Raw genomic sequence first — 14232 nt, forward strand, 5'->3', positions numbered from 1 at the left:
GGGGAGGTTATCTGGGGCTGGGGGGAATTTATCCAGGTTCTTGGGGGGGAGGGGGATTTATCCAGGTTCTTGGGGGGGAGGGGGATTTATTCAGGTTCTTGGGGGGGGAGGGGGATTTATCCAGGTTCTTGGAGTGGAGGGGGATTTATCCAGGTTCTTGGGGGGGGAGGGGGATTTATCCAGGTTCTTGGAGTGGAGGGGGATTTATCCAGGTTCTTGGAGTGGAGGGGAGGGGGATTTATCCAGGTTCTTGGGGGGGAGGGGGATTTATCCAGGTTCTTGGGGGGGAGGGGGATTTATCCAGGTTCTTGGGGGGGAGGGGGATTTATCCAGGTTCTTGGGGGGGAGGGGGATTTATCCAGGTTCTTGGGGGGGAGGGGGATTTATCCAGGTTCTTGGGGGGGAGGGGGATTTATCCAGGTTCTTGCGGGGGCGGGGGATTTATCCAGGTTCTTGGAGGGCAGGGAGATGTATCCGGATCTAAGGGGGGGGGGGGGGGGGCGGATTTATCCAAGTTTGGGGGGATGGGGGGGATTTATCCAAGTTTTGGGGGGATGGGGGGGGATTTATCCAAGTTTGGGGGGAGGGGGGATTTATCCAGGTTCTTGGGGGGAGGGGGGATTTATCCAGGTTCTTGGGGGGAGGGGGGATTTATCCAGGTTCTTGGGGGGAGGGGGGATTTATCCAGGTTCTTGGGGGGAGGGGGGGATTTATCCAGGTTCTTGGGGGGAGGGGGGATTTATCCAGGTTCTTTGTGGCGGGGGGGGGGGGGTTGTGGAATTTATCCAGGTCTAAGGGTGCAGGGGGTTTTTCCTGTTTTAAAGAGAGTTTACCCTAGACTGGGGGGGGGGTCTACCCTAGTCGGGGGGGGGGGGGGGGGGGGGTTACCCTAGTCTAGGAGGGGGATTACCCTAGTCTAGGAGGGGAGTTTACCCTAGTCTAGGAGGGGGATTACCCTAGTCTAGGAGGGGGATTACCCTAGTCTAGGAGGGGAGTTTACCCTAGTCTAGGAGGGGAGTTTACCCTAGTCTGGGGGGGGGTGCAGTTTACCCTAGTCTGGGGGGGGTTTACCCTAGTGTAGGGAGGGGTTTATCCTGTTCTAGGGGGGGGTTTACCTTGTTGTGTGATATCCCAGCTGAACATCTGTATCCAGTTTCAGCCTCTACAGCTGCCCGCATCTCCTCCACTATCAGAGCGCCAGCAGTGAGCTGGAGCTCTGGGCTATGCTGATCACAGTTATGTTGAAGATATTCCAGCCATGCGTGGACTCCAGCCCTGCGTTCCTCCTCTGTAAGCAGAAACATAAGCAGATAGCTAGTTAACAGCCAGTGTTTCCAGTGGGAATGGCTCACTTTGCACACAGACCCTGGGTACGAACCTCTCAGAGTGGCCTGGTCTCCTGACTGCAGTGTGTCCCCGTGCTGGGAGAAACCATTGACAAAGGTGGTTTTCAGCATCTCTGCATCCACCTGCTGTCCCTCCATCTGCCTCGCCCTCTCACGGGCTGCCTCGGTCAGATCCACATAAGCTTCATCAATACTGGCTCGCTCAATCACTGCAAAGCGAGACATCACCGTAATCACCTGCACACTGGCTTCTCGGTACCTGCTCCAGGGTGGAGAGGACCCAGAAATGGGGATTAATGCAGAACAAGAAAGTGGCAGCCACTCAAAAAAAACCTTCTACAGCAACAACCTGCATTTGTATAGCACCTTTAATGTAATAACATTGAACAACAGAATGAGAGCAAGGTGGAGGAGATCAGGGAGGGAACTATGTAATGTGACAGGATTAATTAAAGATCTTATTGGCAGGAGACAGAGGGTGATGATGGAAGGCTGTTTTTGTGTCCAGTGCTATTCCACAGGGATGGGTGCTGGCTCCCACGCTGTTTGTACTGTACATTAATGATCTGGACGTGAATGCGGGGGCTACGATCAGTAAGTTCGCTGATAACATAGAAATTGATGGTGTGGTAGATAATGAGGAGCAAGATTGTGTGATTCCAGGATGACGGACATGGAGGTTTTGAGTACAGGAGCAGGGATGTGTTGTTGCAATTATACAAGGCCTTGGTGAGGCCACACCGAGAGTATTGTGTACAGTTTCAGTCTCCTTTTCTGCGGAAGGATGTTCTTGCTCTCGAGGGAGTGCAGTGAAGGTTTACCAGGCTGATTCTGGGGATGGTGGGACTGATGTATGAGGAGAGATTGACTGGGTTAGGGTTATTTTCACTGGAGTTCAGATGAATTGACTTACTTCTAGTTCGGGAGGGTTTTTGTTTATTTTGGCGCTCCGTAGCGGGAGATAGGCGTGGGGGCTGCTGGGAAGGGAGCGCGGGAGTATAAAAAGAAGGCCAGGGTAGATAGTGGGCAGCGGAGTGAGGCGGGAAGCAGAGTGAGAGGTAACAGGGCTTAAGCTCACTGGGCTTGGGCGAGCGCAGGCTCGGTAACAGGAATTAATAGGACACCTTAAAAGGGGGCAAACATAATGGCAGGGTCTAGGGTTACACGTGTTTACTGTGTTCGTTGTCATATGTGGACATTTCTGGAGACAGCACATCTCCCGAAAGCCCACATATGCGGGAAATGTCTAGAGGTGCAGAGATTAAGGGCCCGGGTGAGGCAGCTGGAACTGAGGCTGGAGGATATGTTTTTAGTTAGGGAAAATGAGGAAATAATGGATAGGGACAGTAACACTGAGCAGATACCAGGACCTAGGAAGAGAGATGGATGGGTTACAGTTAGGAAGAGCAAAAAGGAGTCATAGCACTAGGACCGCCCCAGAGGAATTACCCCGGAATATCAAGGGTGGGGTGACAGCTGGGGTAGAGAAGGCAAGGGAGGGAGATCAGAATACCTCGGAGGAAGTGAAGAGTGCAGGGTGTGAGATAGTGGTGGGGGATGGGAGAGTCAAAGGGATTGACAGGCGGTTCTGTGGGCAAAAGCGGGACTCCAGGATGGTAGTCTGCCTCCCTGGAGCAGGGGTACAGGATGTTTCAGAAAGGGTAGAGGGAATTTTGAAGGGTGGAGGGACTGAGTCTGATGTGATAGTGCACATAGGAGAGAAGGATGTAGGAACAAAGTGCAGGGGGGACATACGTAGGCAGTTCAGGGAGTTGGGGGCTAGGCTGAAATGTAGGGCCTCCAGGGTGGCGTTCTCTGGGCTGCTGCCGGTGCCTGGGGCTAGCAGGGCTAGAAATAATGAGATACTCCAACTAAATGCGTGGTTGAAGGATTGGTGTAGGGCAGAGGGTTTTAGATTCGTAGACCACTGGGAAGTCTTTATGAAAGAGGGGCAAATATACAAGAGGGATGGGGTACAGTTAACTGGGAAGGGCATGCATATCTTAGCTGGAAGGTTAGCTGGAGTGTTTCGGCAGGGTTTAAACTAATATGGAGGGGGGGTGGGGAGGTGGACGGAACTGGGATTGGGGATAGGGTAAGCCCGGAGGGTAGGAAGAAGGATCGGATTGTTTCTGAGGGTCTTCGGTGCATGTGTTTCAATGCTAGGAGTGTGACTGGCAAAACAGATGAACTGAAGGCATTAATGTTCGAAAGGAAGTTGGAAGTGGTGGCGGTGACAGAGACTTGGTTAAAGGAAGGGCAGGACTGGCAGTTGAATGTTCCCGGGTATAAGTGCTTCAGGCGTGATAGGGGTGGGTCGCTGAGAGGTGGGGGAGTGGCGTTGTTAGTTAAGGATTGCATCATAGCAGTGCAGAGGGAGGGAGGTATAGAGGATATAGGAATCGAGTCGCTATGGGTGGAGTTGAGGAATAGGAAGGGAGATGTTACTATGTTGGGTGTGTACTACAGACCGCCCAACAGCCCGAGGGCTGTGGAAGAAGGGATAAGCAGGGACATTCTAGATAAGTGCAGGAAGAATAGGGTGGTGGTAGTGGGAGATTTTAATCTCCCCGGGGTAGATTGGAAGGTGCCGAGATCAGAGGGTACTGACGGGGAGGAATTTGTACAGTGTGTAATGGAAGGATCCCTGGAGCAGTATGTGGATAGCCTGACCAGAGAGGGGGCTATACTGGACTTGGTTCTGGGGAATGAGCCTGGGCAGGTGGTTGACGTTGAAGTAGGAGAGCATGTGGCTAACAGTGACCACAACTCTGTCTGGTTTAAGATATTAATGGATAAAGATGAAGCCTGTCCTAAGGGGAGGGTGTTAAACTGGGGGAGGGCTAGATACAACCGGATAGGCAGGATCTTAAAGATACGGACTGGGGTAAGCTGTTTGATGGCAGGTCGACGCTGGGTATGTGGGAGTCTCTCAAGGGAAAACTAAAATCTTTGCAGGAAAGACACGTGCCGGTCAAGAGGAAGGATGGGAAGGGTAGGATTAGAGAGCCGTGGGTAACTAGGGATATTGAGGACCTGGTCAGGAGGAAGAGGGAGGCGTATATTAGATCTAGGCATTTGAGGACAGAGATAGCGTTAGAAGAATACAGAGAATGTAGGAGAGAACTTAAAAGGGGCATCAGAAAGGCAAAAAGGGGCCACGAAATGGCTTTGGCGGGTAGGATTAAGGAAAATCCTAAGGCATTTTACTCCTATGTTAGAAACAAAAGGATGGTTAGAGGGAAGATTGGTCCTCTCAGGGACAGAGGAGGGGAACTATGCTTGGAGCCTGGGGGAATGGGGGAGATCTTGAATGAATACTTTGCGTCGGTATTCATGCAGGAGAGGGGCCTGATGTCTGGTGCTGTGCTTGAGGAGTTTGAGGATCCGTTGAGGGAAATAGTCATCACGAGGGAAGAGGTGTTGGGACTTTTAGAACATAGAACATAACAGCGCGGAACAGGCCCTTCGGCCCACAATGTTGCGCCGACCAGTCTTATTTTTAAAAAAAACATTGACCCACTAATCTAAACCAATCCCTTTTCGTCCATAAACCTATCCACCAATCTCTTAAACGCCCCCAAACTAGGCGCATTCACAACTGCAGCAGGCAGGGCATTCCAGTCCCTCACCACCCTCTGGGTAAAGAACCTGCCCCTGACATCCGTCCTATAACTACCACCCCTTAATTTAAAGCCATGCCCCCTCGTGCTAGATTTCTCCATCCGAGGAAACAGGCTATCACCATCCACCCTATCTAAACCTCTAATCATCTTATATGTTTCTATAAGATCCCCTCTTAGCCGCCTTCTTTCCAGTGAAAACAACCCCAAATCCCTCAGTCTCTCCTCATAGGACCTCCCCTCCATACCAGGCAACATCCTGGTAAACCTCCTCTGCACCCTCTCCAAAGCCTCCACATCCTTCCTGTAATGTGGGGACCAGAACTGCACACAGTACTCCAAGTGCGGCCGCACCAGAGTTGTGTACAGTTGCAACATGACGCTGCGACTCCTAAATTCAATCCCCCTACCAATAAACGCCAAGACACCGTACGCCTTCTTAACAACCTTATCTACTTGATTCCCAACTTTCAGGGATCTATGTACACATACACCTAGATCCCTCTGCTCCTCCACTCTATTCAAAGTCCTCCCGTTAGCCCTATACTCAACACATCTGTTATTCCTACCGAAATGGATTACCTCACACTTCTCCGCATTAAACTCCATCCGCCACCTCGCGGCCCAGCTCTGCAACCTGTCCAAGTCACCCTGCAAACTTCGACACCCTTCCTCACAATCTACCACACCTCCGACTTTGGTGTCATCAGCAAACTTACTAATCCACCCAACTATACCCTCATCCAGATCATTAATAAAGATTACGAACAGCAGTGGCCCCAAAACAGATCCCTGAGGCACACCACTCGTAACCGAACTCCATGATGAATAATTACCATCAACCACCACCCTGTCTCCTATCTGCTAACCAATTCCTGATCCAAGTACCTAAATTACCACCAATCCCATACATCTGCATTTTCTGCAGAAGCATACCATGGTGAACCTTATCAAACGCCTTACTAAAATCCATATATACCACATCTACTGCCTTACCCCTATCCACCTCTTTGGTCACCTTCTCAAAGAACTCAATAAGGTTAGTAAGGCACGACCTTCCTGCTACAAAACCATGCTGACTATCTCTAATCAATTCATTACTCTCCAAATAACTATAAATCCTATCCCTAATAATTCTTTCTAAAACCTTGCCCACTACAGAAGTAAGACTCACTGGTCTATAATTCCCAGGGAAGTCTCTGCTCCCCTTCTTAAACAATGGGACAACATTCGCTGTCCTCCAATCTTCCAGTACTATACCAGAGACCAACGACGACCTGAAGATCAGAGCCAGTGGCTCTGCAATCACCTCTCTTGCCTCCCATAGAATCCTAGGGTAAATCCCGTCTGGACCAGGGGACTTATCTATTTTCAACCCATCTAGAATATCCAACACATCCTCTGTATCAACTACAATACTTTCTATTTTACACCCCTTCACCCCAGTGACCTCCTCAGCTACATTCATATCGTCCTGCGTGAACACCAAAGAGAAATAATGGTTCAATGCCTCTCCAATCTCTTCCGGTTCCACACACAACTTCCCCCTACTGTCTGTAACTGGCCCTAATCTTGCCCTGACCAACCTTCTATTCTTGACATACCTATAGAACGCCTTAGGATTCTCTTTAATCCTATCAGCCAAAGTCATCTCATGCCCTCTTCTAGCCCTTCTTAACTCCCTCTTCAACTCCCTCCTAGCCAATCTAAAGCTTTCTACTGCACTACCCGAGCCCTCAAGCCTCATCCGAACATAAGCCTCCTTCTTCTTCCTAACCAACAAATCAACTTTTTTTGTGCACCACAGTTCCCTAGCCCTACCAATTCCTCCTTGCCTGACAGGGACATACCTATCACAGACCCACAGTAGCTGCTCCTTGAAAAAACTCCACATTTCAGACGTTCCTAGTCCCTGTAATCTCCTAGTCCAACCAATGCTTCCTAATTCTCTCCTAATGGCCTCATAATTACCCTTCCCCCAGCTAAAACTACTGACCCGAGGTTCATGACTATCCCTTTCCATCACTAAGGTGAACGTAACCGAATTGTGGTCACTATCACCAAAAAGCACACCAACTTCCAAGTCTAGCACCTGGTCTGGCTCATTTCCCAGCACCAAGTCCAATATAGCCTCACCTCTAGTTGGCCTATCTACATATTGAGTTAAAAAACCTTCCTGCACACTTTGAACAAAAACTGACCCCTCTAATGAGCTAGAGCTATAGCTATTCCAATCAATGTTAGTAAAGTTAAAATCCCCCATAACAATTACCCTATTACTTTCACTCCTAACCAGGATCGTCTCTGCAATCCTTTCCTCAACCTCTCTAGAACTTTTTGGAGGTCTATAAAAGACTCCCAACAGGGTGACCTCTCCTCTCCTATTTCTAATTTCTGCCCATACTACCTCAACAGACAAATAAAGTATAGACAGTATAAAGACGGATAAATCTCCGGGGCCTGATGGCATCTATCCCAGGCTGCTAAGGGAGGTGAGGGATGAAATTGCTGGGCCTCTGACGCAAATCTTTGTCTCTTCTTTGGACACAGGTGAGGTCCCAGAGGATTGGCGGATTGCAAATGTAGTACCGTTGTTTAAAAAGGGTCAGAGGGATAACCCAGGGAATTATAGGCCGGTGAGCTTGACTTCAGTTGTAGGCAAGCTAATGGAGAGGATCCTCAAGGATAGGATGTATGAACATCTGGAGTGCTGCAATCTGATCAGGGATACGCAGCATGGCTTCGTTACAGGGAGGTCGTGCCTTACGAATCTAGTGGAATTTTTTGAAGAGGTGACAAAAACGGTTGACGAAGGACAAGCCGTTGATGTCGTCTATATGGATTTCAGTAAGGCGTTTGACAAGGTCCCTCATGGTAGGCTGATAGAAAAGGTGAAGGCTCATGGGATACAAGGCCAGGTATGTAGATGGGTGGAGAACTGGCTTGGGAGGAGGAGACAGCGGGTAGTAGTAGAAGGCTCCTTTTCCAATTGGAGGTCTGTCACCAGTGGTGTGCCGCAGGGCTCGGTACTAGGACCTCTTCTATTTGTAGTATATATTAATGACTTGGAAGAGGGGGTAGGTGGTGTGATCAGCAAATTTGCTGATGACACTAAGATGGTTGGATTGGCGGGTACTGAGGAGCAGTGCCTGGCAATGCAACAGGACATAGACAGGCTGGTAGATTGGGCAGATAGATGGCAAATGGAATTTAATCTGGAGAAATGCGAGGTGATGCACTTTGGCCAGAATAATGTGGAGGGGAGTTATACGATAAAAGGTAGAACTATCCGGAGTATAGATACGCAGAGAGACCTGGGGGTGCAAGTGCACAAGTCCCTGAAGGTGTCGGTGCAGGTGCAGAATGTGATGAGGAAAGCGTATGGTATGTTAGCCTTCATAGGAAGGGGTATAGAATATAAGAGTAGGAGTCTGATGTTGCAGTTGTATAGAACGTTGGTTAGGCCTCACTTGGAGTACTGCGTCCAGTTCTGGTCGCCGTACTACCGGAAGGATGTAGAGATCCTGGAGAGAGTGCAGAGGAGATTTACCAGGGATGCTGCCTGGTATGGAAGGGCTGTCTTACGAGGAAAGATTGAACGAACTTGGGCTGTTTTCCCTTCAGAGACGTCGGCTGAGGGGGGATCTAATAGAGGTTTATAAGATTATGAAGGGGATAGATAGAGTGGTAAGCTTTTTCCGCTATTAGAAATGGATAGAACGAGGGGTCACGGGCTTAGGGTTGAGGGGGGCTAGGTATAAGACAAATATCAGAGGGCAGTTTTTCACGCAAAGGGTAGTGGGGGTGTGGAATGCACTGCCGAGTAAGGTGGTGGAAGCAGGCACGCTAGGGTTGTTTAAGAGTCACTTAGACAGCCACATGAGCGGGCTACATATAGGGGGATATAGCAGGCCTTACTAAACATTGTAGGCTTGGGATTCCGTTTTTGCCTCAGGGATGTTCTTGAGAAGGTGAGAGGGCATGGGATCAAGGGCCTTTGGCCTTGTGGATCCAGAACTGGCTTGCCTGCAGAAGGCAGAGAGTGGGTTGAGGATGGGGCTTTTTCTGAATGGAGGTCAGTCACCAGCGGAGTGCCTCAAGGATCTGTTCTGGGACCCTTGTTGTTTGTCATTTTCATAAATGACCTGGATGAGGAAGTGGAGGGATGGGTAAGTAAGTTCGCTGATGACACGAAGTCGGTGGTGTTGTGGATGATCTGGAAGGATGGCAAAAGTTGCAGCAGGACATAGATAGGATGCAGGACTGGGCGGAGAAGTGGCAGATGGACTTCAACGCGGATAAATGTGTAGTCGTCCATTTTGGCAGAACCAACGGGATGAACGAGTACACTATCAAGGGCAGAAGTCTGAGTAGTGTTGAGGAGCAGAAGGATCTTGGGGTCCGGGTCCACAGGGACTCTTAAATCGGCCTCGCAGGTGGAGGAGGTGGTCAAGAAGGCGTATGGTGTACTGGCCTTCATTAATCGAGGGATTGAGTTTAGGAGTCGGGAGGTAATGCTGGAACTTTATAAGACCCTTGTAAGGCCTCATTTGGAGTATTGTGCGCAGTTCTGGTCGCCTCACTATAGGAAAGATGTAGAAGCTATTGAAAGGGTGCAGGGGAGATTTACAAGGATGTTGCCTGGACTGGGAGGCATGCCTTATGAAGTTAGGTTGAGGGAGCTGGGACTCTTTTCCCTGGAGAGACGAAGGTTGAGAGGCGACCTGATAGAAGTTTACAAATGTTGAGAGGAATAGATAGGGTGGATTCTCAGAGGTTATTTCCCCCGGTTTGAAATGGTCGCTACGAGAGGACACAGATTTAAGGTGCGGGGAGGGAGGTTCAGAAGTGATGTTAGGGGTAAGTTTTTCACTCAGAGGGTGGTGAGTGAATGGAATCGGCTGCCGTCAGTGGTGGTGGAGGCGAACTCGCTGGGGTCTTTTAAAAAGACTTCTGGATGAGTATATGGGGTTTAATGAGATTGAGGGTTATAGATAGGTCTGTAGGTTGGTAGGTGATGTGATCGGCGCAACTTGTGGGCCGAAGGGCCTGTTTGTGCTGTAGTGTTCTATGTTCTATGTTACAGTCTTTGCCTGTTTAATAATGAATTTTTTTGTCTCCACAGGCATTTAAGTCCACCTTGTTGACCAGCAAGGGGCATGCATGCGGCAGGTGTAGTGGGCTGCTCTTGGACGTTGCTTCGGGAGTTGCCTATTGCTTCATGTCGTTAGTGTGCTTAAACTGGACCATCTCGAGGGCAACATGACAGCTCAGAGACTATCTCTGTTGCTGTGCGGACACATGGATTTGGGCCTGTGTCTGTGGGAGTTTGCGCGTTCTCCCCGTGGTTGCATGGGTTTCCTCCGGGTGCTCCGGTTTCCTCCCACATCCCAAAGATGCGCTTTTAGACTGATTGATTGGGTAACAAATTGTCCCTATATTGGACCTCCCTGATCCTCGCACATTAGGCGTAGACTAAAATCATGAATAGGTCACTGAGACAATGGGATGGCGGCGCGGGCTCGTTGGGCCGAAGGGCCTGTTTCCCGTGCTGTGTTGTTCTTTTTTTTTGAACGAAGGGGGATCTCAGAGAGTTATAAAATTCTAACAGACTAGACAGGGGAGATGCAGGGAGGATGTTCCTGATGGTGGGGGAGTCCAGAACTGAGGATTCAGGGTAGACCATTTAGGATGAAGATGAGGAGACATTTCTTCACTCAAAGAGTGGTGAGCCTGTGGAATTCATCACCACAGGAAGTAGTTGATGACAAAACATTGAATGTATTCAAGAGACGGCTGGATATAGCGGTCTTGGGGATGGGCTGGGGGGGCAGGGTTGAGCCAGGGGTCCAGGGGCAGGGTGGGTCACACCAGCAGGCCAGGAGCGAGGGCAGGCGGCTGGGGGAGTGGGTGGTGGGGGAGGTGGGGGTGGTGGGGGAGTGGGTGGTGGGGGGAGTGGGTGGTGGGGGAGTGGGTGGTGGGGGGAGTGGTGGTGGGGGAGTGGGTGGGGGGGGAGTGGGTGGTGGGGGAGTGGGTGGTGGGGGGAGTGGGTGGTGGGGGGAGTGGGTGGTGGGGGGAGTGGGTGGTGGGGGGAGTGGGTGGTGGGGGGAGTGGGTGGGGGGCAGGGCGGCGAGGGGGGTCGGGGTTGAGGGGTCGGGGGATGGGCAGGGTGGGGCGCGATGGAGGGCAAAGGGGCAGTGGGCGGGGACAAGGGGGGGTGATTAACATTCTGCGTACCTGCTGAGGTCGGCCTTCCCATGAGCCTCTGGGATTCGAGCCAGCTGCAGTTGGGGGACATTTCTTCGTGGCTTCGAGGCCTCTCATTCCTCTGGTCACCCATAGGAGCGAGCTTCATAACTAACAGCAATAATACTGCAAAATCCAGGAGAAGAAAGTTACAGCACAGAAACAGGCCCTTCGGCCCCTCCAAGTCTGCACTGACCGTGCTGCCCCCGACTGAACTAAAACCCCCTACCCTTCTGGGGACCATATCCCTCTATTCCCATCCTATTCATGGATTTGTCAAGACGCCCCTTAAAACTCACTACCGTATCCGCTTCCACTCCCTCCCCCGGCAGCGAGTCCCAGGCACCCACCACCCTCTGTGTAAAAAATCTGCCTCGTACATCTCCTTTAAACCTTGCCCCTCACACCTTAAACCTGTGCCCCTGAGTAATTGACTCTTCCACCCTGGGAAAAAGCTTCTGACTATCCACTCTGTCCATGCCCCTCATAATCTTGTAGACCTTCTATCAGGTCTCCCCTCAACCTCCGTCACTCCAGTGGGAACAAACCAAGTTCTGTCTGGGGGAAACAGGGTGAAGGATCTGGAATGTTCTATCCCCCTGCCACCTCCTCCCCACCCTCAGACAGAACATTCCAGATCCTTCAGCCTGCATCTCTTTAGATGACTGGAAGGTTTTGATGGAATGGATTTGATACACTGCTGTGTTAATGTAATGTCCATTCCAATTGAATGCATGAATGGAAGGCCATTCAGCCCTTTGAGTCTGCTACACAGTTAATGTACTATTTTGTCTCCTCTATCCCAGATCCCTCAAAATCTATCAATCTCAGTCTTGGTCTTGTAAGCTCTAACTGACCCCAGAATCCACAGCTTTTTGAGGGAGAGTGTTCAGGCTGCCACTACCCTGTGTGTACAGAACCTCTGGAGGGTCTGCCTCCAATTTAAATCCTCAAGCTCTGGACCAAAACTCAAAACACCCGGCCCTATCCATCAGACAAACTACACCAGAGAAAAAGAGTTTCTCAGTGTCAATCCATTCAAATTCTTTCAACATTTTAAAACACAGACCCTCCATCTGATAACCTGGAGAGATCAATGTGCCAGATTTACCCACCAATTAAATTAAACCCAAATGGGAGGTCTATTTGCCAATATTCAATCTAACTGCCAGTCACTGTCAGGTTCACTGCATTACTGAGAAATAGGGTCACATCAGATTTCATTCCTCTGTGTTAGGACAGAGGTTAAACTGTGGATTTGGACAGCTGCTTATGTTACTGACCCAGGAGCAGGAACCACAGGAATAGGACAGCAGCCAGTGGAGTGGTTGGTTCGGCTAAACCCTACACAGGAAAGATGACCATTAGTACGTCACATCCCGCCTCCCTGCCAGCTGTTATACTGGACCACAGCACACGGTTTGTCCCGGAGATGAGGATGGGCTTTTCTGTTCCACCTGTACATAGAAACAGTCCATATCTATCAGCGCCACCACACGCTCTGTACCGCGCTCCATCTCCATCACACTGGCCTGGCAAACACAACACACACATATCAGCACCGTGACACTCTCCCTCCCCCTCCAACTCCCACCCCTCACCCCCCCATTCCTCAGCCTCCCTCCCTTAACCACACTCCCTCACTCCCCCCACCCCTCCTCTCCCCCACTCCTCACCACCTCACCCCTCCCCCCCCCCCACTCCTCCCACCCTCCACTCCCCCCTTCCCTCCCCCACTCCTCACCACCTCCACTCCCCCCTTCCCCTCCCCCACTCCTCACCACCTCCACTCCCCCTTCCCCTCCCCACTCCTCACCACCTCCACTCCCCCTTCCCTCCCTCCCGCCCCCATCCCACTCCCCCTACCCCCTCCCACACTCCTCCCCTCCCCCTCCACCTCCCCTTCCCACCCTCCCCCCTCCCCACCCTCCCCCCACCACTTCCCTACCCTCCCCCTCCCCACCCTCCCCCCACCACTTCCCTACACTCCCCCTCCCCCCCTTCCCTCCCCCTCCCCACCCCTTCCCTATCCTTCCACCCCCACTCCCCTCCCCACTGCCCCCTCCCCTCCCCACTGCCCCCTCCCTCCCCACCGCCCCCTTCCCCCTTCCGACCTCCCCCTCGCCCCCCCAACCCTTCCAACCTCCCCTTCCCCTCCCCACACTCCCCCTTCCCCCCCTCCCTCCCTCTTCCCTATCCCCTCCCCTCCCACACCCCACTCCCCTCCCTACCCCCCTCCCTTCCCTACCCCCACCCCCTTCCCCTCCCCCCGACCCCCTTCCCCTCCCCCGACCCCCTTCCCCCTCCCTCCCTCCCCCCCACCCCCTTCCCCTCCCTACCCCCTCCTCCCCCCACCCTTCCCCCCCTCCCCCCTCCCCCCCACCCTTCCCCACATCCCCCCCCACCCTTCCCCCACATCCCCCCTCCCCCCCCACCCTTCCCCCACATCCCCCCTCCCCCCCCACCCTTCCCCCACATCCCCCCTCCCCCCCCACCCTTCCCCCCACATCCCCCCTCCCCCCCCACCCTTCCCCCACATCCCCCCTCCCCCCCCACCCTTCCCCCACATCCCCCTCCCCCCCCACCCCCCCTCCCCCCCCCACCCTTCCCCCACATCCCCCCTCCCCCCCACCCGTCCCCCACATCCCCCCTCCCCCCCACCCTTCCCCCACATCCCCCTCCCCCCCCACCCTTCCCCCACATCCCCCCTCCCCCCCACCCTTCCCCCACATCCCCCTCCCCCCCCACCCTTCCCCCACATCCCCCCTCCCCCCCCACCCTTCCCCCACATCCCCCCTCCACCCTTCCCCCACATCCCCCCTCCCCCCCACATCCCCCCTCCCCCCCACCCTTCCCCCACATCCCCCCTCCCCCCCACCCTTCCCCCACATCCCCCCTCCCCCCACCCTTCCCCCACATCCCCCCTCCCCCCCCACCCTTCCCCCACATCCCCCCTCCCCCCCCACCCTTCCCCCACATCCCCCCTCCCCCCCACCCTTCCCCCACATCCCCCACCC

At 52.7% G+C, this 14232-nt stretch overlaps 1 protein-coding gene across 1 annotated transcript; it reads right to left on the reverse strand.

Moving 5' to 3' along the window:
* Positions 1–1115: 1115 nt before the first annotated feature.
* On the reverse strand, positions 1116–12732 carry LOC145339417 (DNA polymerase eta-like; the record flags this gene model as incomplete). Its single annotated transcript, XM_080183874.1, is given in 5 exon segments — positions 1116–1288; positions 1379–1605; positions 11207–11341; positions 12592–12656; positions 12658–12732. Coding segments are annotated over 5 exon segments (675 nt in total), but the record flags the coding sequence as incomplete, so codon positions are not given.
* Between the last annotated feature and the right edge of the window lie 1500 nt (positions 12733–14232).

The sequence above is a fragment of the Carcharhinus amblyrhynchos genome, unplaced genomic scaffold (genome assembly GCF_965287045.1).
Source record: "Carcharhinus amblyrhynchos unplaced genomic scaffold, sCarAmb.v2.hapA scaffold_454, whole genome shotgun sequence".
Classification (NCBI taxonomy): Eukaryota; Metazoa; Chordata; class Chondrichthyes; order Carcharhiniformes; family Carcharhinidae; genus Carcharhinus; species Carcharhinus amblyrhynchos.